The 23,755-nt window shown below is 47.1% G+C and overlaps 2 protein-coding genes across 11 annotated transcripts in view; one reads left to right on the top strand and one right to left on the bottom strand.

Annotated features, from left to right (window-relative positions):
* Nucleotides 1-2,160: 2,160 nt before the first annotated feature.
* On the bottom strand, nt 2,161-8,893 carry Pex11a (peroxisomal biogenesis factor 11 alpha). 3 transcript variants are annotated; one of them, XM_021231655.2, is made up of 4 exons: nt 8,679-8,801; nt 8,085-8,119; nt 6,366-6,481; nt 2,161-4,078 (listed from the first exon to the last, which is right to left on the bottom strand). In XM_021231655.2, exons 3-4 carry the CDS (start codon nt 6,460-6,462, stop codon nt 3,510-3,512), a joined length of 666 nt encoding a protein of 221 aa, XP_021087314.1. In that variant the 5' UTR covers nt 6,463-6,481; nt 8,085-8,119; nt 8,679-8,801; the 3' UTR covers nt 2,161-3,509. The 3 variants fall into 3 exon arrangements, with proteins under 3 accessions (XP_021087314.1, XP_005077930.1, XP_021087315.1); XM_005077873.4 differs by lacking the exon at nt 8,085-8,119 and having other exon boundaries at nt 8,679-8,855; XM_021231656.2 differs by lacking the exons at nt 6,366-6,481; nt 8,085-8,119 and having other exon boundaries at nt 8,679-8,893.
* Nucleotides 8,894-8,906: 13 nt separating this feature from the next.
* The window catches only part of Wdr93 (WD repeat domain 93), a 59,267-nt gene continuing 44,418 nt past the window's right edge, over nt 8,907-23,755 (top strand). For 6 of the 8 annotated variants that reach the window (XR_005870269.1, XR_005870270.1, XR_005870272.1 and 3 more), the window contains exons 1-3: nt 8,907-9,032; nt 21,717-22,055; nt 22,474-22,666. Coding sequence is in view for 5 of the 8 variants with exons in the window: in XM_005077790.4 (XP_005077847.1) it covers nt 21,756-22,055; nt 22,474-22,666 (493 nt within the window). In the remaining 3 variants the exon portion in view is untranslated. The other 2 variants (XM_040729788.1, XM_040729791.1) reach the window with 2 other exon arrangements.

Below are 23,755 nucleotides of genomic sequence, written 5' to 3'. Positions count from 1 at the left end.
AACCCACACAGGAATGAGGTTCAACTTACTTACTTTCTTAGTCTATGACTATCAAGATAAATTACTTGCAAAGAAGACAAAATAGAGTTGAGAGTTGAGCCCTTAGTAATTTGGGCTCTGAGAGAATAGTTTTAACTTCTGTAAATCTTGAAAGTTTAAGAAAATATTTTGAAGCTGGTTGTGGTAGCAAGTGCCAGCAATCCCCAGCACTCAGGATGCAGAGGCGGGATGATAATTGGAGGCCCCTGAGCAACACAGTAAGCGCTTGCCTCAAAAGGTCAGGGACTGAGGGCAGAGCCTAAGATACCTCCAAAACCGGAAGGAGGAGAACCACTGGGCTCTGCTCACCTAAGTGGAGAAGCGACGGCGGGGATGAGTTTTGCTTTATTTTGTTGCCAACCAACAGCACCGAGACAGCCAAGAACTATCACCACATGCCATTCGGTCCTCTGCGGGGCCTCAAGCCCAGGCTCAAATTTTACTTCCTGATTAAAGAGGACAGAGCAGTACGGGCCCAACCAATGTCTTCAGACCGTCTAAAAAGGACTATCAGAATGAATGATAGGACTAGCTGGCAGCAGATCTACATGTTGTTGACTCTGCTAAGCTGTCAGTGCGGATGAGAGAAAAGAAAGGCGCTGGGCGGTTGGTTCAGCAAAATGGTTCAGCGGGTTAAGGGGTCTGCCACCAAGCCTGAGCATCTGAGTTCAATCCCTGGGACCCACCTGGTAGGAGAGAACTGATCCTGGCAAGATGTCCTCTGACCTACACACAGACAGACAGACAGACAGACAAACACACACACACAGACATACACACACAGACACACATACACACACAGACAGACACACACAGACACAGACACACACACAGACACACACACGTTAAATGTATTAAAAAATAAGGATGTAAGAAAGACTCAGATGGATCCCTGGTAGTAAATCTTAAGCTTCACATAGTAAAACAGAGAATAAGATGATGTCAGGAAAGGGAGGAACGAGGAGCATGGAGCTTCCAAAAGAAGTAATAAATAAGTGAAACATTTGATACTTATTAATCTTGGTCTGAGCTTTTAAGCTGTACGGCAGCTGCGGAGAAGGACAGAAGTATGTGAAGTGGCCTCTGCTCTCACTTCAAGGTCCAGGACAAATGATCCGGAAGGCTCCCATCTGGACACAGCCCAGGCTAAAGGGCATCCTGCCTTCTCAGGCGGTGGCTTTGGGCCAGAGGGGCTATAGGGCTCTGTGCCTAAAAGCTCTGCTGACAAAGCTGGTTCTTTGGCTGCTTCCCCTGGGATTCTAGAATGTGGGTGAGAGGTGAGGAAGGAAAGAGCCAGGCAAATCCTAAGAGGGCAGGGGAAGAGGCAGTTCTCCAATGGTACCGGGGTGGGGGGGGGTGGGGGGTGGAGGGGGTGTTGAGCTGTCTCATGCTGCTCCCTTCCCTCTGCCTCAGGAGAGCAGGGATCTTGGCCATTCTGTGAACAGGTGGGTCCCCAAGCCAAACAGGGCACTCAAACACTTGCTGAGTCAGCCTTCAGCAGCAGTGTTCAACTGTGACTGTGCAGCTCCTTGGGTTTTGTAGTTTTTTTTTTTGTTGTTTTGTTTTTTTTTTTTTTTTGGTTTTTATGAGACAGGGTTTCTCTGTATTGTTTTGGAGGCTATCGGTCCTGCCCGGCCTCGAACTCACAGAGATCCGCCTGTCTCTGCCTCCCGAGTGCTGGGATTAAAGGCGTGCGCCACCACTGCCCGGCGGGTTTTGTAGTTTTTTAAGTTCTTCATGACTGTGGACCCAGCAGGAGACGGTTGGCTGAGGAGAAAGATACAAGGATGAGGTAGCAGGAGCCCCACTGCGTCTATAGACTCTAGAAGATGGCAGATCCAACCCTCCAACCACCCCCTCTAATGTGTAAGACCCAAAGACCAAAATAGACATCTGAAAAACACTGCCATGCACTCAAGGCAGGCTTCCCCCGGGAAGAAGCGAGCCAGCTATTGGACACATCTGCAAGGGAACTTTTCAACCAAGGACTTTGACATAGTCCCTGTGCCTTCCTCCCAGCCTGCACTTTGCCAGCCGAGCTTCCTCGGACGGGATCACCTGCTCGCTGCCTTACTCTAAACTCTCTCCAATCCCAGACATATTCACGGATGCACGAGTCAGTTTTGTTTAGAAATGTATTAGATATAACTGACATGTTACAGTACAAACAGTTATTTAAACATATCTGTCTTGTTTTAGCCACTTAAGTTTCTCTCAGAATGCCCCCAAAGTTTTCCCAAATCACACACTTTTGAAAACAGAGTGCCAAGGACCGAGTCCGCTTTTCAGGAATCTTCCTCACATTTGTGGGAAGCAGCTGTTGAGTGCGTATCTCTCGTTTCCACTCAGAGGATGTACGTGGCTTTGTAGGTGTGACACTGGCCCAGCTGAAGGCGGCCCTTCTCCCCACCCCTCAGAAAGACTGAAATGGGAAGGGCAAGCACGGGCAAACGGCACTGACTCGGTGTCCCCGGGCCCTACTGCCAGTCCCATCCCCCCAGCTGTCCCCTGATCTATCACAGAAAACTGATGTCCTCACGTTCACACACAGGAAGGTTCTAATTCTCTGATTTTGATGAAAACGGTTGGGAACTGCCCAAAGTGTTATGTAACTGTAAATAAAACCAATCTGGGTGAGTCTGCATCGTTTTGATTTTTATGGACTAGAAGAGAAGCCATCAAAGCTCCGGGCCTGGCGTGGGGGCGCGCTAAGGACAAAAGGCAAAGGACCCTGAGCTGGGAATGCTGCTGAGGGTCCCAGATGGCACAGAGGACTGGAAAGAATCAGAACGAACCTGAGTTCAGCTTTTTAGGGTCATCTCCTTATCTGCCACACGGGGATAGGCACCACAGTGACCTTCCACCCACTGCCTCCTCCTTGCTTACTCACAGCATTTCCAGAGGCTTCCACCCTGACCCAACCCACAGCACAGAGGTCCCGACGCTGTCCTGAATCTACCTCTGTACGTAAGGACAGGCTGCGGAAACGGCCAGAGCCACAGCTTGAGGCTCCAGGCCCAGCTCCCTCCATGCCACACTGCCGTCTGTGGGGATGGGGCATAGTAACTGATGGGAGGAGGGGAGGCTTTAACCAGAGCCAGGAGTGCTGTGTCCCAGCTCTGGTACAGTATGTGCAGTCAGGGAGCCAAACGACCCAACCCATGATTCTAGTGTCTTTGAGTCTTTCATGATTTCTTTCCTTTCCATTTTTATTCATTCAGCAAACATTAAGCTCTTACTATGTATATAAAAAATACCTAGTAATGTTAGCTGAAGGGAAAATACTCAGAAATTCAGAAGCTACTGCAGCATTTAAAAAAAGTTCAGTTTGCACGCTCCATTGTTGGTCCCACTTCTCACATTACAGGTTGGTAAGAGTCTCACATGATTAAGCAATTAGCATAGTAAGACCCTGAGACCAAAACAGAAGCTTGTTCCACTAAGCTGTCACCTATAAGACCCCCAAACACCTAGTGGGTCTTCAGTTTAAGCTGAGGGTACACTATAGTGATGAGGCCGGCCACAGAGGACACGAGGCCCCCAAGTCCTACGACACCAAGATTGGACTTGTAGATCCCGAGCTGGTTCAAAGGGATGAGGATGTCACACAAGTTCTTCACTGTGTCCAGGAGCAAGGGAGGGTGCCGCCTCAGGGAGCGGAAGAACAGTAGGAGAAAGGACTGGAGGTAGTCTGTGTCTTCGCTGACCACATTGTACCCAGGAGAGCCCTGGGGTGATTTCTCTCTCTTTGCCCTGTCCTGTAAAACCTGTTCCATCTGCAGCAAGATTTCATACAGATCCCGGACCAGGCTCAGCAGGAGGAAATAGTAGTAGTGGCGGGTGGCCCGCAGTTGCCATTTCTCTCTGTTGACTCCCGAGGTAAGACCCACACTCTTCACCCAGAGGACAGTGTCACAGATGTAATAAACCACACGGTTCAGGTTGGCTAGCGTAAGGCATAAGCGGGGCACAAGGTCCGTGACTTGGATGCTCTGTTCAGTTGCCTGGATGGCGTGGACCACGTTGCCCAGTCTGAACCCTGTAAAAAGAACCCACAGAATCAGCACTTGATTAGTACTGAAAGGGAGGCAGAAGCCCTTGGGGAGCCAAAGATTCATAATTTAGCAGCTGACGGCAGTCCAGGCTCAGTCTTAGTTGAGGAAAGTAGCCCTACAGTGATCCTGCAAAGCCCAACAGTTAGTGACCTTTACAATTTACCACCCCCATTCCAAGGCATACTTTAACATTCGCTTCCAGTATACTCCAGACAAGGCTAACCATGGATGTGTACTATTATGTTTTATAAGCAGAACAGTGCTTGACGAGCTCCAGGTTCAACATTCTTATGCATTTGATTCCCATTTGCGGTGGTTTAAATAAGAATGCCCCCATTCATATTTGAATGTTTAGTCACCAGGGAGTAGAACTCTTTGACAGGATTAGAAGGATGAGGTGTGGCCTTGTTGGAAGAAGTTATGTCACTAGGGGTGGGCACTGAGGTTTCAGCCTATGGAGCAAGATGTAGCTCTTAGCTGCATTTCCAGTACCACACCTGCCTGCTGCCATGCTCCCAGCCATGATGATAATGAACTAAATCTCTGAAACCGTAAGCGAGCCCCCGATTAAACTGTTTCCTATACAGAGCTGGTTTAGACATGGGGTCTCTTCACAGCAATAGAAAGAAGTATCATTTGGTTACCATGCTGACCCATCTTCCTCCGGATCACGACGAAAGGAGAGCACAGAGAAAGGGCAGGACTGAGGGGCGACGTTGCAGCGGTCACATGGAGCTGCTAGATGAACTAATAAACCGCTGCAGTGTGGGCTCTTACACCAGCTGTTACTAGTCAACGGGGGTCGTCCATGCACAGGCACCTACTGGGCTCCCAGAGATGGGTTATTGACTTAGTAACTGCCCAGAAGCAGCTACTCTCCAAACACTTACAGTCTCAAAAGAGCACCTGAGCTAACACGCAGCAGTTTATGAAATGACTGCTTCAAAACTGGAGTTTCAGGTTCTCATTCCAGCTCATGGGCTGGTTGGCTGGATGACATTGGTAAGCACCTTCTGGACTTTTAAGACTAGTGAAAGAAACTCCAGGGCTGGAGAGATGGCTCAGCGGTTAAGAGCACTTGGCTGCTCTTCCAGAGGTTCTGAGTTCAATTCTCAGCAACCATATGGTGGCTCACAACCATCTGTAATGAGATCTGGTGCCCTTTCTGTAATGCAAGGGTACATGCAGACAGGACACTGTATGCATAATAAATAAATAAATCTTAAAAAAAAAACTAGTGAAACTCTAAAGGACATTTCAGCAATGACATTCTAGAGAATTTATGACAGAATTTCTAATCTTGGCCTTCAAAGACATCCAGAGATCTTACCCAACCCTTCCCAGACCTCTTGTTGACTGTTTAAGTCTTCTTTCTCTGCCAAATCAGATTTTGGTTTGACACTGACCCTCCAGGACAGTGGTTTGATTCTAACAATCCTGAGCCTCTGCTAGGGGAAACCTACCTTTTAGAAGACTTTGTTTCTCCAGCCACAGCTCAAATCCTACCTCCTTCAAAATGTATTTTTTCCTCCTCCCCAGCCATCCTATTTGGAACCAAATATTATTTGGAACCAAATATTATTTGTAAAATGATTTTATCTCTCCCATAAATCTGAGAGATGACCCTATATGATGCAGGGAGTCAAAACAACTCATCAATATGGGATGGGCTACATCCCATTCTAATGTATCTGCTGATCTATTGTTGAAGCATCTGCTTTTCATCAGACAATGGAGTCAGGCATGCAATTGTTGTGAGAGGCATGGGCTTTCCCAGGGTGACTGTTATGAAAGTGTATCCATCAGGGAAAACACCTGCCATCATTCTTTGCCTTTCACATGAAACCACATGGCAAACTGTCTAAGAAAACGCACTCATTCAGACCCTCCAGTCGTCTTCATCAGACGAGGAGGAGAAGGCATGTGGTCTAGGATATGGCTGTCCTGTTCCACAGAACTGAAGGGCTCATGCTAGACTGAAGTCCATGTTTGGGCACTGCCAAGACGCTCTTAGAACTGAAGTGAACTAGCACACGGTATGCCCCACCAGCCATGATTACGCAGGAGGATACGGTATGGTACCAAATTTGAACAGACGAAGACGTCTGTGAAGGGTCTGTAGGAAAACATTCAGCCTTTTTTTGAGTCACCAGGCAGGGTTACTGCCAGTTCCGTCGTGGACTTGGGTGAATGGAAATGATGACCTTGAAAGCACGTTGTGAATTCCAGGGCCTGAGGCTGATGATTTACCCTGGAGAGACAGGTACTTACATTTACGGCCAGTGCTCACACTGGACTCCAGACTCTTGAGCTTCACTATCGCCGCCTCTGTGCCGGCTTTAGACTCTAACAAATATCTAAGTAACATGCATGCATGCTGAGTGGCTCTGAAATGGAAAAAAAAGGAGGGGGGAGGAAAATGGTTTACAAACCAAATAGTCTGATTCATGAAGGGAAGGAGAAACATGTGCTGTAAAAGCAGAGAAACATCACGCCGGGGCAGAATTTCTGGGAAGGCTTCTCAGGTTGAAGCTCTTACAACAGCGATGTTCTGCAACAGTCCTTGCATAGCAGGGCCAAAGGGTGAACATGTAATGGTAACACAGCACAAAGGTTAGCAAAGAGGACTCTGCAACTCTGCAGGGCACAGCGCCTCAGAGCCCTTTGCTGTCACAGAAAGATGGGTGTAAATCAAAGTGAGATGGCTCTCAGTTCTACAAAGCTCCACATTGCTATTCGCCCCTGTGAAGAATGATTTCAGATTTCCAAAGTGGACTTTTCTGCCACATAGCGTAAACTTATTATTTGTGTGACAGTAAACAAACTCAAAAGCCAAGTGAAAATCCAGTCTTTTGTCTGTTTGTTTTGAATAGTCTAGTCTTAATATTTAGTTTTTAACACAACAATATACAATTTAGTGGCTACAGTGTTTGTCTTCAAACAAATTAGTACTTTATAAAAAAAACTGTTTAGCAATACTGTAATCCAATAAAATGATTATTATACCAGCAATGGCAATAAATATAATAAATCAGAATCACGAACATCCAAGTGCATCTGCAGCCTACTCAGTAAAAGCAGGTTCTGGGCCAGGTGTGGTAGTGCCCATCTTTATTCCCAGCACTCAGGAGGCAGAGGAAGGTCGACATGACCAGCTTGGTCCACACAGAGAATTCTGGGCTAGCCAAGACTATATAGTGAAACCCTGTCTCAAACAAAACAGAAGAACAACAAACAAACAAAAATCAGTAGGTGCTGGTCCCTACTGTCTTAGAACTGCACCAGAGTCCCTGTATGATATAAATGCTTCTCGGTAAAAGTGTGGTACAGGGCTGGTGGCTCATGCCTACAATTCTAGTGCTCAGAAGGCTGTGATGAGGGGCTGTCTGGGCTTCAGAGTAAGGTTTTCTCAGAATAAATGAATAAATCCTCCCCAAAGTGCTATGTTTTCCACAATGATGGGCCAGTTTGGGGTAATGAAGCAGAATGAGGGAGAGTAGAAGGCAGAATCCCGTTTCTGGCCAGAGGGCTCAACTGCTCATGTCTACACAGCCTCCTCTCTCAGATTTGGTCTAATAGGAGTGGGTCTGTTGATGGTTATACAGATCCTTAAAAACGACTGGGAAATAAAATTTTACTGAATACCTATACCCTAGACCATTATTTTATTGAAAGGCATTGCAGGGCACATTCTGGGCACACTAGAATGATATGTTTTGACTTTTAATGAAACGTGTACAGTTCCAACCACTTTGAAAACCTATCAAGTTAAACAGGAGGCCGCGTGACTGTGTTCAGAGGTGGGCACTGGAGCCAGCTGTGTGGACTTGGATCTCCGGGCTCTGCACGCACGTTAGTGCTCCTGAAGCTCCTGCTTCACTTTCCCTACATGTGAAACTGGGGTATTAGAGCGTCTCCTCCACAGGGCTGCAACGAAGGTCGGAGCAGCTGGTCTCCTGGAGTCTCATTATTAGGATCTTCCTTACTTACATGTTTAGTTTATATTAGTGGTTGAACACAAACACCTGGAAGAGAAGAGCTGTTAAATAAAACTATTTTTTTCCTTTCCTTTCCTTTTGAAAGATCATTGAGCAACACTCAGACAAATTTCTCTTTTAAAACAAAAAAAATGAAGGCGGATTAGTTTCAAACACTAAAAAGGACACCATGTACTTGAACACTTTTTCCATTGTATTTTCTAGTTTTACAAAGCTTTTTTTTAAAATAACATTCAGTATCTCCAACGCACAGGCTGAGCCAAGACGGAAGATAAAAGATAAAACTGTCTCTCAGTGAGCACTTCACGCGGCGCTGCAAGCCACGGAGGTTCTGCTTCCTTAGGTACAAAAGTAATTCAAAGTTTCCCTCGAAAAGAAATGTCTAGGAAGGACGCTGAGCGCTGGGGACTCAGTTTCCCTCTTCGGGGGAGAGTTAGGGGACCCGGCCGGCCTCGCGTGCTGTCGCATCCAGGGGCACGGAGGCGGCCGGCGCGCACAGCCCCACTGAGGGTAGGGTCCCGTCCCCGCGCCTCCTCCTCCGAGCCCAGGGCGGGACGCGGCTGGAGGCCGACTGCAGCCGACTCACCTGAAAAGCCGGTCGCGGCCTTGGCTCTGGTTGGTGAAGCGGACGAAGGCGTCCATGGCGCCACCCGGTCCTCCCGTCGGTCCCAGGGGACAGCCGGGCTCAGGGCGGCCGCGGCGCGGGCGGGGCCGGGCCTCTCCGCCCACATGGGGGGTGGACACACTTTCGGAAGCGCGGCGACTTGGGCTTCCGGTTGGAAGCGGAAGTCGTGGTTACTAAGGCAACGCCAAGCCGCCAGCCTGTGTGAGCCAAGCTGTGCCTCCCGAGCTCGGCGGAGGTGGCGTCCTCCCGCCTCGGCTCCGCGCGGAGGCACTGAGGGCGTCAGTCCCCCTGCCCCCGGCGTCCCGGGGCGCTCAGGTACCCACGACCCCACCCGGAACGCTAACTGCTCGGCTCAGGCGGAGGACCCAAAGTCTTCTTTGGGAGATCGCGGGCTCCATCCTTCCTCCGTGCCAGGCCCGAAGGGACTGATGATGTTTCTGGCTGGGGAGTCGGGTAAAGTGAGAGAATTTTCTTTTAGGATTATTGAAGCCGAATGATTCTTCCCTGTGGAAACCCCGACAGGCTCATCGTGGACAACACGCAGGCAAGGGACGTCGTGGTGACTGCGCTGCTCACCGTTGGCTCGGTGGAGACGAGCCTCGCTTCCCTTGTATTCTCTTCTCCGTCGCTCCCTCCTTTCCCTTCCCCGTTTCTCCGTTCGCTTCTCTCGCCTCCCGTTATTTTCCCCACCCCAGACCCTGGTGGCTAGGGTGGGAGTATCCTGCTGGAACACACGCGCGACCGTGCCACCCCGCCTTCTTAGAGGACCCCCAGAGGGGCTTCTGAGGACGGGGTGACGCGTGAGTTGCAGCCTTCCCCGAAAGCCTGGCTGCCGGGGCCCCTCAGTGACACCCCACTGTAGACAGACAAGTGGCCTCCCTTGTCTGGCACTCGTTCCTAACGCTCTGCTCACTACCGGGGCCATCAGCAAGGCTTCCTTTTGTGGGCTAGTAAAAGAGTTTAGAAACAGACTACTCAGAAGGAAGCTGGACAGCACTTCCATTGAGCGTTTAAAAGAAAAACGACAGGGCAGCCAAAGTATAAATCTCAGTAAATCTCAGTAGCATCCAGGTGTAGGGAGATGAAACGGAAGAGAGAAAGTTGTGCTTTTTTTTTATGGAGGTTGTCAAGCACCAACATGGTGAAGGTGGGTGGGGGGCTGGACCTTCAGAGAACCAGTGAGACAGCCCGAGACCCTCACAGAAGCCCGGCAAGCAGCCTCTTGGAAGTAATTTTATAGGATGACCCCTGTAGCCGCGAAGTGAGGTCTCCCACTTTTCCTGCTTTATCCCCTGCGCCAGACCTGTCCTGACACGTGCAGGCCTGGGGCAAAAGTACACTCCACCTTCCATACCCTATGTCCAGATACTTGAAAGTTGTACAGGCAGCAAACTCAAGTGTGTGCCGTCTCCAGGGCCGACCTGCACTCTCACAACAACGTAGAAAGCCAGGCTGCCTTTTAGAGTCCTAACACTCCTTGAAATGTCCGCAGACACAGCTGGGCTGTGTGGTGAGAAAGGGCTTCCAGACTTTTCCCCGTCCTCCTATGATCTCTCGCTCCCATCTGCATGGCTGAAGGGCGCCCCACGGGGCATGTGTGGATGCTCAGGCTACATTTTAACTCTGTCCCAGGCCTCCGCGGACAGCTGGGCCACAGGCGACTTTCAGGTCCGCTTGTGCTCATGTTGGCGTCTGGGTCTCCCTCCAGGAGAAACTGGGAAAGGCATATACAGACCCTGGTATCATCTGGGCAGTGGTTTCCACTTGACTGGAAGAGAGAAATAAGATTCTAGGGAAGGATATTCTCTTGGCTCCATGAATTACACATCCTTCCCTGAGGAAAGTGCCATTAAGAAAATGAGCCATAAGCCGGGCGGTGGTGGCGCACGCCTTTAGTCCCAGCACTCGGGAGGCAGAGGCAGGCGGATCTCTGTGAGTTCGAGGCCAGGCTGGACCTACAGCCTCCAAAACAATACAGAGAAACCCTGTCTCGTAAAAACCAAAAAAAAAAAAAAAAAAAAAAAAAAAAGAAAGAAAGAAAATGAGCCGTCTTTCTCTCACCCTCCATCCCCTCTCCTCCTCCCCCCAACTCCCCACCCTACTTTCATGTCTTTTTTGGGGGGGGAGGGGTGATGCTCTGTGACATACTGGATTTAACCAAGCTGCTCCTTTAGGCATGGTTGTATAGGGAACAGCAATAATTTGTTGAGTACTGACTGAGTACCAATTACTCTGCTAGGCTCACTGCCTGGGAGCCACAATACATTGGTGAGTCAGGTAACAGAGGTGAACACGGGTGGGTGCTGTTCTCTCTATGCAGGTCTATGCAGGTGCTAGGTTTAGATCGCATGTTTTCTGTGTATTCCCGCATTTTCAACAATGCCACTGAAATGTAATCATAGCGTGGGAAGTTTTTACTGATTTCTCTCACTTGCCATAATGCATTTGAGCCTCATTCATGCAGTAGATATCAGTGCTTGGTGATTTTTATAGTTTTCTTTTCACCCACTGAAGTGCATTTGTGTAGTCTCTGGTCTGGGGGCAATTACAAATAAAATGGTTGTATTTAAGTACAGATTTTCAGATGACACTTACTTTTTTGTTTTTCTTGTTTAACTACATAGAAACGTGATTGCTGAATCGTAAAGAAGGCTTAGCTTTGTAAGAAACTACCAAGTCATGTTCCACCCTAGCTACATATTTTCCCCCTGGGAGTGTGAGAGTTAATCTGCTTGCCTAGTGGTAAAACATCTAATTGTTTCTGCCTTGGTGCTCCTAGAAATAATGTGGTTATTGTGCATAATAAGGCTTGCAGAGTGTTTTTATTTCCACTCCTAGAACTGGAAGGACTGGACTGTTATCCTTCATACATGTCTAACTTTTTAAAGAAGCCACAAAAGTCTTTTAAAGCTTGTTCGTTGTTTGACAGTTTCATACATCTATGTAGCTCATCCTGGTCACAGTCATCCCAACACCCTCTTATTCTTCTCTCCCCCACAACATCATCCCCTCCCCCCACCCACTCCCCCACCACACACCTTCATGTCTTTTTATTTTGTGTTTTGTTTTGTTTTGTTTTGTTCTGTGACATACGACTCCTGTGGGCATGGGTGTGAAGCTATTTCCTGGACCACTGAAGACAATGACCTCCTCGCCCTCATCAGCCCTTAATTCTCCTGGGTGAGGTGGGGTGGGGTCTCATGAGACCCTCCCCCATCTATGACCTGATGTTTAAGGACTTGGTCCTGTGCATGCTCTGTGCAAGCATCTGCAGCTGCATGAGTGCGTAAGTGCCACAGCCATGTCATGCTCCTAAGACACCATTTCACAGCACAGCAACCCCTCCTGTCCCCATCATCTGGGGACACCCTCGTGCTCCTTGCACTCCATCTTTTGAAATGTTCCCTGAGCACTGGAGAGGGTGATGTGGCTGCCCCACTTAAGGCTGAGCATTTGGCAATCACTCATCCTCAGCACCTTGCCAGCCATGCATCTTTGCATTAACTACGACTCACTGCTTAGAGAAGCTTTGTTGAGCAAGACCAAGGGCACCATAGGTCTATGGGTGCACATATAAATACTTAGAAGGCAGTTTGACAACATGTCCACTTAACAAAACGAGTAGTGGTTTTCCACCAGTGCCTATGATCCATCTTCCTAGTCACCAGGCTTTAGCCAGGTCCACAGTGCTTTCTCCTATAGAGTGGGCCTCTGATCCAATCAGAAACCGGAAATGATTATCCCACAACAATCATGCCATTATTGCACCGGTAAGCAAAGCACCCAATGACTAATACGTTGGTATTATTGCATTCAGGGTCCAGGTCACCACTGCTGACCCCCCGCTTCTGGGATCAACATTATCACCACCCCATGCATGAATAAAAATCTTTTAATTAGCTTATTAAGCAGAAGATCTCCATGTGACTTGCTTCAGACAGTCTTAGTTTTGGTTGGTGCTTTCCCCATACTCCATCTTACCCTCCCTGTTTGACGCTTCCACCCGTGTCTCCCTTCCATGTTATAATCACACGTGTTCCCCCATCCCCGCCCCTTTAAGCCTCTTTCCTTCCCCTCTTCCCCCCACCGTGGCCCTTTGTCACTTCCAAGTCAAACAAACAAATCTAAATTTGAAGTCGTGAGCCACATATGAGAGAGAACATGTGACATTTAACTCTCTGGACATGGGTTACTTCACTCAGCATAATATTTTTCAGTTCCATCCATTTTCATCAAATTTTAGAAATTACTTTTCATTACAGCTGAATAAAATTCCGCTGTGTATATGCAGCACACCATCATTATCCGTACACGGATGAGCAGGTATCCCTGTATTAGGCTATAGAGTCCCTTGAATAGTGGTATAGCTGGGCCATATGGTAGATCTCTTTCTAGTGGTTTTCTTTTTTATTCCGAGACAGGTTTTCTCTGTGTAGCCTCTCTGTGTAGACCTGGCTGGCCACTAACTCATAGAGTTAGTGCTGGGACTAAAGGCATGCACTACCACTGCCCAGCTAAGTTTGTCCTTTTTACTTGAAGAATTATTTCTCTCTCTCTCTCTCTCTCTCTCTCTCTCTCTCTCTCTCTCTCTCTCTCTCTCTCTCTCTCTCTGTGTGTGTGTGTGTGTGTGTGTGTGTGTGTGCTGGTGCCCTCAAAGGCCAGAAGAGAGCATTTGATCTCCTGGAACTGGAGTTACTGGGTAGCTGTGAACAAACTGAAGTGGGTGCTAGGAACTTAACTTGGGTCCTCTTGAAGAACAGCAAATGTTCTTTACTTCAGAGTCATCTCTCCAGCCTCATCAGATTATTCTCTAGTTTCTCTTTAAAATGGCAGCTGGGATTATCATATGGGTTATAATGAATTTATAGGTCAATGTAGGGAGAATTGGCATTTTAACAAAACTGAGTCTTCCAACCCATGAATTGTTGTCTCTCTCCATTTATTTGGGTGTCTAATTTTTTCTCTACAATATTTTATGGATTTGATATACAGATTTTAGAAAGCCTTGATTTCTCTGCCAAGGTTGGATATTTTTTTATTTATTTGGTTTTTGGAGATAGGATCTCACTTTGTATATCTTGCTGTCTTGGAACTCACTATGTAGACCAGGTTGACCTTGAATTCACAGAAATCTGCCTTCCTCTATCTCCCAAATGATAGGGTTAAAGGCATGAGCCACTATACCTGGCAAAAGATTGAACATTTTAGGCTGTTTTGTGTAGTGTTTTATTTCAGTTTTATTGTTACCAGCATACAGTTTCATAATACGTTTTGTATTTTGAACATGTATTTATCATCCTTGCTCTCTTCATTTATTCTAGAATTTTTTTTTGTAGATTCCATCAGAAATTCTATGGTTATATGGAAACAAAGACAGCTTTAAATCTTCCTTTTCAGTGTGGAATAAACAGTTCTATAACCCTCATCCTCTCATGCTGCCCTTCCTCTCCCACCCATACGCCTGGCAGTTACTGAGCTAGTCTCATTATTATTATTATTATTGCTATTATTATTATATTTTTTGTTTTTTTTTTGAGACAGGGTTTCTCTGTAGCTTTGGAGACTGTCCTAGAACTAGTTCTTGTAGACCAGGCTGGCCTCGAACTCACAGAGATCCGCCTGCCTCTGCCTCCCAAGTGCTGGGAGTAAAGGCGTGTGCCACCACTGCCCAGCCGCTGGTCTCAATATTTGTTTAGTATTTTTGCAAATACTCCATATGTGGACTCACTCTGCATTTAAGTCTGGAGACTGGTGTGTTTTGCTCGGAATAAGGTATTGATTTTTAGTTCATGTCATGTATGACAACAGACCCATCTCACTGCGTTACCAAACAGTGCTTCATTATATAGATAGATCCACTTGTCTGCTGAAGAATATTCAATCTATTTCCCATATTTGGAAGTTGTACATGGAGCTATAAATATTTATGTACAGGTTTTTGTGTGAATATAGGTTTTTATGCTTCTAGGGATTGTTGATGTGGTATGTGTATATGTAATGTATAAGGCACTTACACAGATTGTTTCCCTGGGTGGTATATTATTTTCTATTCTTAACAGCAACATACAAGAGCTGAGAGCTTACATGTTGAGAGCAACAACCACAAAGAGAGAGAGACTGGAAGTTTTGAAACCTTAAAGCCCACCCCCAGTGACACACCTCCTCCAACAAGGCCACGCCTCCTAATCCTTCCCAAGCAGTTCCACCAATTGGGAACCAAGTATTCAAAACTATCAACCTATAGAGGCCATTCTCACTCAAACCACTACATTCAACTCCCTGACCCCCATAGGCTCGTAGTTATAACATAATTAAAAACATATTTAGTACAACTTCAAAATTTCCATAGTCTTAACCATTTTGAAATCCAAAGTCTTTAAGACTCAAGGCAATATCTTAACTGTAACCCCCTATAAAAGCAGAAATCCCACTATATACTTCCAACATACAGTGGCACAGAATATATATTACCATTACAAAAGGCATAGTGAGGAAATATTGGGCCAGAGCCAGGCAGCAGGGCAAACTCCAAATCCTGTAATGCCACATGTGATATCAAAAGACTCTTCAGGTCACCAACTCGTTTCAGCTTTGTTGACTGCAACACACTTATTTATGTATGTCTCCCTGACAGCATACCACAGTTCTGGAACCCCCAGCATCTTTTGGTCTCCAAACCCATTCCAACCTTAGCAGATTTAACTGCAGAGGAAGATTCCACAACCCCTTACCCTGTATCCTTCTTATTTCTAAAGTCAGGACCAGGTGGCTGATGCTGCCAAGATCTGCTTCCTACTTGGGATAAATCTGGCTCTTTCCTTGCATTAAGTTTATATACACTTTTTTTGTTGGCACTTTATAGGAACAGATAATTCCTTAGACCCTTTCCAAAACTGCAGGATTAGCTGGGTGAGATCTCTCCCTGAGAACACCACTCTCTTTATTGCCTTAAGCACAAACAAAGGCTCCAACATTAAATTTCCCGATGCTCCTTTCCTCCTCAAACTACATTTGTATTTCTTGTTCCATCTGCACTTTTGCACTGTGTACCTGCATAAGAGTAATTGCTAGCCATGCAGTTGTGGTGCACGCTTTTAATCCCAGCACTTGGGAGGCAGAGGCAGGTGGATCTCTGTGAGTTCGAGGCCAACTACAGAATGAGTTCCATGACAGGCTCCAAGCTACACAGAGAAACCCTGTCTTGAAAAAAAAAAAAACAGAAAGAAAAAAAAAAGAAAAGAAAAAGAAATAATGGTCTCTAGCCCATTTGCTAATATTGTTCCCCTCTGATACCTCTTGAGCTGGGCTTCTATAGTTCTTAATATTGTCAGCACTACTATTTTCCAAACTCCTACTCTGATGGCCCATTAAACCCCACTTATAGTGTTCAACCCCTTTTCTAGTCCAAAGCCCCAACATCTTCCATATTTCTCCCCAAAACCAGGATGGCCAGGCCTGTTATAACAATATCTCAGTCCCTGGTACCAACTTAGTTACTGTAAAGAGACTCCATGACTAAGTCAACTTATAAAAGAAAGCATTTGATTGGGGGCTCATAGTTCCAGAGGGTAGTAGACCCAGTTCCCATCACAGCAGGGAGGAGCATGGCAGTAGGCGGGCAGGCATGCATGCGCTGGAGCAGTAGGCAGGTGGGCAGGCAGGCATGCACTGGAGCAGTAGGCGGTCAAGCAGGCATGCACTGGAGCAGTAGGCGGGCGGGCAGGCATGCATGCACTGGAGCAGTAGGCGGGCAGGCATGCATGCGCTGGAGCAGTAGGCAGGTGGGCAGGCAGGCATGCACTGGAGCAGTAGGCGGTCAAGCAGGCATGCACTGGAGCAGTAGGCGGGCGGGCAGGCATGCGCTGGAGCAGTAGGCGGGCAGGCAGGCATGCACTGGAACAGTAGGCGGGCAGGCAGGCAGGCATGCACTGGAGCAGTAGGCGGGCAGGCAGGCATGCACTGGAGCAGTAGGCGGGCATGCAGGCATGCACTGGAGCAGTAGGCGGGCAGGCAGGCATGCACTGGAGCAGTAGGCGGGCAGGCAGGCATGCACTGGAGCAGTAGGCGGGCAGGCGGGCAGGCATGCACTGGAGCAGTAGGCGGACATGCAGGCATGCACTGGAGCAGTAGGCGGGCAGGCATGCATGCGCTGGAGCAGTAGGCGGGCAGGCAGGCATGCGCTGGAGCAGTAGGCGGGCGGGCAGGCATGCACTGGAGCAGTAGGCGGGCAGGCAGCCATGCACTGGAGCAGTAGGTGGGCAGGCAGCCATGCGCTGGAGCAGTAGGTGGGTAGGCAGGCATGCGCTGGAGCAGTAGGCGGGCGGGCAGGCAGGCATGCACTGGAGCAGTAGGCGGTCAAGCAGGCATGCACTGGAGCAGTAGGCGGGCAGGCAGGCATGCGCTGGAGCAGTAGGCGGGCAGGCGGGCATGCACTGGAGCAGTAGGCGGTCAAGCAGGCATGCACTGGAGCAGTAGGCGGGCAGGCAGGCATGCGCTGGAGCAGTAGGCGGGCAGGCGGGCATGCACTGGAGCAGTAGGCTGTCAAGCAGGCATGCACTGGAGCAGTAGGCGGGCAGGCAGGCATGCGCTGGAGCAGTAGGCGGGCAGGCGGGCATGCACTGGAGCAGTAGGCGGGCAGGCGGGCATGCACTGGAGCAGTAGGCTGTCAAGCAGGCATGCACTGGAGCAGTAGGCGGGCAGGCAGGCATGCACTGGAGCAGTAGCTGAGAGCTTACGTGTTGAGACCACACCCATGAAGCAAAGAGAAACACTGGAAAATGGCATGGGATTTGAAACCTCAAAGCCCACCGCCCCGTGACAAATCTCCTCTAACAAGGTTGGGGTGGTTTGAATAAAATGCCCCCCCCCCCCCGTATACTCATAGGGAGTGGTGCACTATAGGAGGTGTGGCCTTGTAGGAGTGGGTGTGGCTTTGTTGGAGAATGCGTGTCACTGGGGGTGGGCTTTGAGTTCTCAAGCCAGGTTTAGTGGCTCAAAGTCTCTCACTGCTGCCTGTGGATCCAGATGTCAAACTCTCGGCTCCTTCGCGTCACCGTGTCTGCCTGCACGCCACCATGCTTCCCAACATGACAATGATGGGCTAAACCTCTGAACTGTAAGCTGGCCTTAGTAAAATGGTTTCCTTTTATAAGAGTTGCCAAGATCAGGATGTCTCTTCACAGCAATAAAACCCTAACTAGGAAAAAGGCCACACCTCCTGTCCTTCCCGTATAGTTACCCCAAGTGATAATGAAGCATTCAAATATATAAGCCGATGGGGGCCACTTTCATTCAAACCATGACAGTCTGTATCCTTGTTAATTGTTCTGTCCTTTTAATCTACAGATAGAGAAGAGTACTCTGAAATCTTTGGCTCTGATTGTTGGGGATTTTTGTTTGTTTTGTTTTGAGACAGGGTCTCACTATGTAAAGTAGGCTGACTACTTACTCAGAGATCTGCCTGCCTTTGCTGGGGTTAAAGGTATGTACCAGGGGCTGGAGAGGTAACTCACCAGTTAAGAGTACTTGTTGCCCTTCCAGAGGACCCAGGTTTCATTTCTAGTATCCACATGGTATCTCACAACCATCCAAAACTCCAGTTCCAGAAGATCTGATACTATCTTCTGACTTCCACAGGTACTAGGCATGAATGTGGTGTACATACATATGTGCAGGCAAAACATACATAAATATAAAATAAGAATAAATACATCTTTAAAGGCATATACCTCCGTGCCCAGCAGTTACAACATTTTTGCATGCTGACTTTGATATCTGCAATAATTCCCAGTTGGGTCCAATTCTTAGTTATTTCTCTTTATTATGGCTTATATTCTTGACTGTCCACATGCTAGGTCATTTTTATTGTATCCCAAACATTGCTTATTTCATATCATTGAATGCTGGGTTTTTCAATCTTTCATTAGCATATAGTTAAAATGCTGGTTACTTAATTTTAATTCATAATCATAAACTCACCTCTGCAATCCAACTAGGGCATGGAGGGGAATAAAAATAATATGGAACTGGGTGGGGTGGTGCGTGCTTTTAATCCCAGCACTCAGGAAGCAGAGGCAGGTGGATCTCTGTGAGTTTGAGGCCAGCCTGGTCTACAGAGCTAGTTCCAGGACAGCCAGGGCTGCACAGAGAAACCCTGTCTAGAAAAAACAAACAAGGCAATATGTAACTCAAAGACCTGCAGCAAGGATGCAAAACTCATGGAATATTGTGAGCAAATAGGGTATTGGAGGCTTGTTAAGATGCACAAGTAAAAATATAAGAGTTCCTTCAAACCCAGCAAGCAGGAGACAGAAGCAGGTGGATCTCTGTGAGTTTAAGGCCAACCTGATCTACCCAGAAAGTTCCAGGACACCAAGGGCTACATAGTGTGACCTTGTCTCAAAAACAACAATGACAACAAACAGTATCAGATCTTTCCACAGTCAGCAATGATGATCCTGCTGATTTTGCCTTTCCTGGACCCAAAGTGCTCCATGGCTTCCATCCTTCACCTTTCCAAAGACCACGGTTTACCATCCAATAGCCCAGTCTTTACTGTTGGGGAAGTCCTGTGTATATGTCAATAAATTATTGCTGGCCAATAGGAATCTAGATAGGTGGGGCTAGGAGTCCAGGAGGATTCTGGGAAGGAGAAACACAGGAGAGTTCGAGATGTAACGCCATTGGGGTAGGAAGCCCGGAAACCTCTCCGGTAAGAAACATACTTAGGTTAACAATTATGGGGTAATTACTTAAGTCAGAGCTAGCCAGTAAGAGACAAGCAAGGCCAACAGCTTCATAATTAATATAGCCTCCTGTGTGTTTATTTGGGACTGATGCGGATCTGGAACCAGGCGGGCGGGAAGGCTCCTCTCAAAGAAAAGCTTCTCTTAACACTTTTCAGTGCAGAAGAAAAACTGAGAACTATGTTTGGTCCAGCATCTACCATGGCTGAGATGGCAGGACTGTTTGCTTCAGGATGGCCTCACCCTCAGATTTCTCCTCATAGATGGACTTTCCTACAGTGCCATTATGGTGTGTGAAGTCACCACTGTGGCATATCAATCCTGGACTAGCCCTAGGAAAAGAGGAGCCCATATAAATACATCTCTTTTCTCTGATGCTCAGAGCATGAAGATTTCCTGGTGTTTGGAACTCTGTAGACAGCTCTAAGGAAACACAGTCCAAGGGCTGGTTATCCACCTGGATGTTGAAGAACACAGTGGGGGTTGACCATGGTTGACAGCAAGCAGCAACAGAGGACAGTGGCATTTGCAAAGTGACGCTGGATTTTTTCAGTTTGGTTTGGTTTTTTTATGTTCTTGTTAAAGTTCTCAATCTTTGTTCTGAGATAAAGTTAAGTTACATAAACGCAGTTTGGGTTTCTCCATTCTAATACATCATTCCAAGAGAGTGATTCTTGGGCTTATGTTTCCCACTACCAAGGCTAGATTCTTCTGAACGCTGTACTCAGTTTGTGACTTACGAGATTGTCTGGTCTAGCTAGTTAAAGAAACCACATTATTACTGGCTCTGTATGACTTCAAGTGGTCCTTGCCCCAGGTAGCCTCACCCGTCCCTACTGGAAGCACCACATATGTTCTCCAGCATGCATGGAAGGACCACGATGACAGCCCAATCTTTATAGGACTTCCATAGACCACAGCCATTTTATCAATATAAGACTGTACTGCTCTGAATTAAATACCTTAAAATGCCTCTTAATTTTCTCATTAAATTCTTTTCAAAGCTATCACAGCAGCTGGCAAGATGGCTCAGTGGATAAAGGCACTTGCCACCAAACCTGAATTCAATTTCTAGGACTCACGTGGTGGAAGGAGAGAACCCACTCCTGAAGGCTGTTCCTTGAGCCCTACATATCTTAGTTTCGGGTTCTATTGCTGTGAAGAGAACCATGACCACAGCAACACATACAAAGGAAAACATTTACTTGGGCTTACAGTTTCAGAGGTTTAGTTCATTATCATCATGGTGAGACATGCAGATGTGTTGCTGGAGAAGGAGCTGAGAGTTCTACATCTTGATCCCTGGGCAGCAGAAGGAGAGACTGTACACTGGGCATAGCTTGAGCATACGTGAGACCTCAAAACCTGCCCCCAAAAGTGACACACTTCCTCTAACAAGGCCACACCACTCCAACAAGACCAAGCCTAATAATGCCATTCCCTATGGTCCAAACACGAGGGTCGTATCTACCCATTCAAACCACCACACCACACATGCACTGTGGCACATGTGTACATGTGTGTGTAATTAAAATGATAACATTTGAAATCTCTTATACAGAATTGCACACAACTTCGAAGCTTTTGAAATACAGATTATTTGTTCCCTTCCTGTAGGCTTGTACTTTATATAGATATATAGAAGGGAGCTGCTGTTATAACTACTTTAGAAATGTCTAATTATTCTGATTTTGCAGGCTTTTAGTCAGTATTCTCTCCATGTCCCAGACATTTCTGTAGACTCTTGAAGAATTGCACAGACGCAGGGCACGCAGAACACGAGTCCTAAAGAACCCAGGGGGACACCAATGAGACTGCTAAGGGAACAGATTACACCACAAAGATTGGAAGTGCTGAGCTGCATCTGATTGGGCCTGAGGAAAAAGAAACAGGGAGACTAGGCAACTTGACCAAAGTCATTTGCAAAGGCAGACAATTAGGAAAAGGTATTAGCTGTTAAGTGAATTCCATTTGGAACAAAAGATAGTTACTTATCCTATCAGGAGAGGAAGAAAGACAACAGAATGCCAAATTCTTCTATCACAATGCACTTCATCTTGGGTTAGCCTGGGAGAATTGTCCCTTCTGATACCCATGTGAATAAGAAGACCGTATCTTTGGCATGTGGTAGCAATCCTACAATACACAAGGAGGTCCAGTTTGAGACAGCTGGTCCTATGGGATGCTGTGCTGTAGAAGGCCAGCTTCTTGTTTACCTTTTTCTCAAAGTCTCTCTGTTCACTCTGTTTCTCAGCTTTGAGTTCCCCGGAAGCTCTCAGCGCCCCCTGCTGTGATGTCATCCTTCAAAGGAAGTCGGGCTCAGAAGCAAAGGCTGTCTGTGTTTGCCAAGGGACCACTGGAGATCCCATCTCCAACAGAGGCAGACTGGCCTAAGGATGACGAGAAGGATTTTGCCTTCTGGGACGTGGATGAAGAACTGGACTTGCTGCCTCAGCCTTACCGAATGATCAACAAGCTGGTGAACCACCTATTTGACCGCTCGTGGGAAGTCATTGAGGAAAGAGAGGGTCTACTGGAAATTGAGAAAACCCGCATCCTGCCCACCGTCTACCCTCCAGCTGCAGAAATCCAGGTATGAATAAGAGTGCCTGTTTCTTTTTTTTTCATTTAAATGTTAATGAAAATTCCTGATTCAGGGCAGGAAGGAATTCCTACCGAGCTCTCCATCGACAGCACAGGTGCATTTTTGAGACTCCATGCTTGGCAATTGAGAACTATCAGTGATTCAGCTGTTGATCTTCCCACAGGACGCTAGATTTAAGAGAGCACAGGACCTGCAGTCGCACTCATATCATATATTCTGGATATGAGTCTCAGCTTTTGTTTTCTCTGGCTCCTTTACCCCAAGGAAAATGCATAAGGCAAGCATTTTCAACAGGTACACATTTGGCAGTGATGTGTCTAGGAAGAGCCCTCTTTGAAAGGTTGGCCAGGTTGCTTGATGACATTGATGTAATTAGTTTTGTCTTTTTGTGTCTGTGTTTTCCCAGCTCAACAAAATGCCTGGTGGTATGGCTGTTTCACAAGACTATCTGTTTATTGGAGGAGTCAAAGGATTCTCAATCTATAATCTGCACAATTTCAAAAGAATGTATGTTTGGGAGAAGTTTAAGGTTGACGTTGTTTCCATCTGGGCCATGGATTTGGGGAATGAAGTACTTATTGTTCCTGTGGATGAACTAGGTATTTGTTTTTCTTCATTTAATCTCTTTTCCAAGTGTGGGTGGAGAGGCATGGTGAGTTCTCTCTCTCATGTAGTTGTAACTACTACCTATCTCCGTACGAATAAGGTGTGCCAGGACTAGTCTAACGTTTCTCATATGGTAGCCGATTTGGTTCATCACCTGTCCAAAGGAAGTACAGTTTATCATCATCATGTTTGGAAGAGACATCTTGAGGCATGTAGATGAAATGACTGAGGTAAATAGAAATAAACGGCACAAGGACATTTTAAACCAGGATAGCCCCAAAGTTCATACCCTTCCAACACAGAGCCCTGCTACCCAGCGTCACCCATGAAAGTACATTGAAGTACCCTTGGGCACCTTGAAAACAGTAAAAACCAGAGGGGGATGAGGGGGAGAGAGAAAATGGGGGCCTGGGGGGCTGTGCAGGAAGGACTGCTGTTTTCATTTACGAGAGAAAATTTGAATGTCAGAGCCAGGACAGGTGTGGTAAAAGAAAAAGAAAATGGTACTGTGATGGGCCAAGACGTGAATTTAGCTGAAGCGAGGTGGAGGATGCAGGGGACTTTTTGGTTGTTTGTGCCTTTCCTCTAGGTGTAAAATTAGTTTAAAACGAAAAACTTAAACATGAAATGAGGGCTGGCAGGGTCGCCTCCTGGGGTAGAAAGGCTTGCTGTCATGCCTTAGTTCCATCCCCAGGACTCACTTGGGGGAAGGAGGGAACTGACTCCCACAAGTTGTCCTGTGACTGCCACTTGCCTGTGTGGTACAAGTGCACAAGTGCCTGCCCCCTTCTAATGATAAATAAGTTGTAATAAAAATGTAACCAGGCACCTGCGAGGCAGAAGCAAGGTCAGGAATTCAGGGTCATCCTCAGCTGCTTAGGTTTTTTGAGGCCATCCTGAATTACATGAGAGCCTGTTTCAATTATCCTTTCTGCCAAAAAGACTTAATGATAAAACCCATTTATGGTGAAGGAGGCATGCTGGGTAGCATAGACAGGGATGGTTTCTTTCTGAATGGGTGACGGTGCCATTTCTTGATAACAATGGTAGGAAAATAAGGTGCTCAGCATGTGAGTTGAAGA

Source organism: Mesocricetus auratus, unplaced genomic scaffold, assembly GCF_017639785.1.
Source record: "Mesocricetus auratus isolate SY011 unplaced genomic scaffold, BCM_Maur_2.0 Super-Scaffold_4256, whole genome shotgun sequence".
NCBI lineage: Eukaryota > Metazoa > Chordata > Mammalia > Rodentia > Cricetidae > Mesocricetus > Mesocricetus auratus.
The sequence above is the reverse complement of the archived record's forward strand: the minus strand, read 5'-3'. Positions and strand labels throughout refer to the sequence as shown.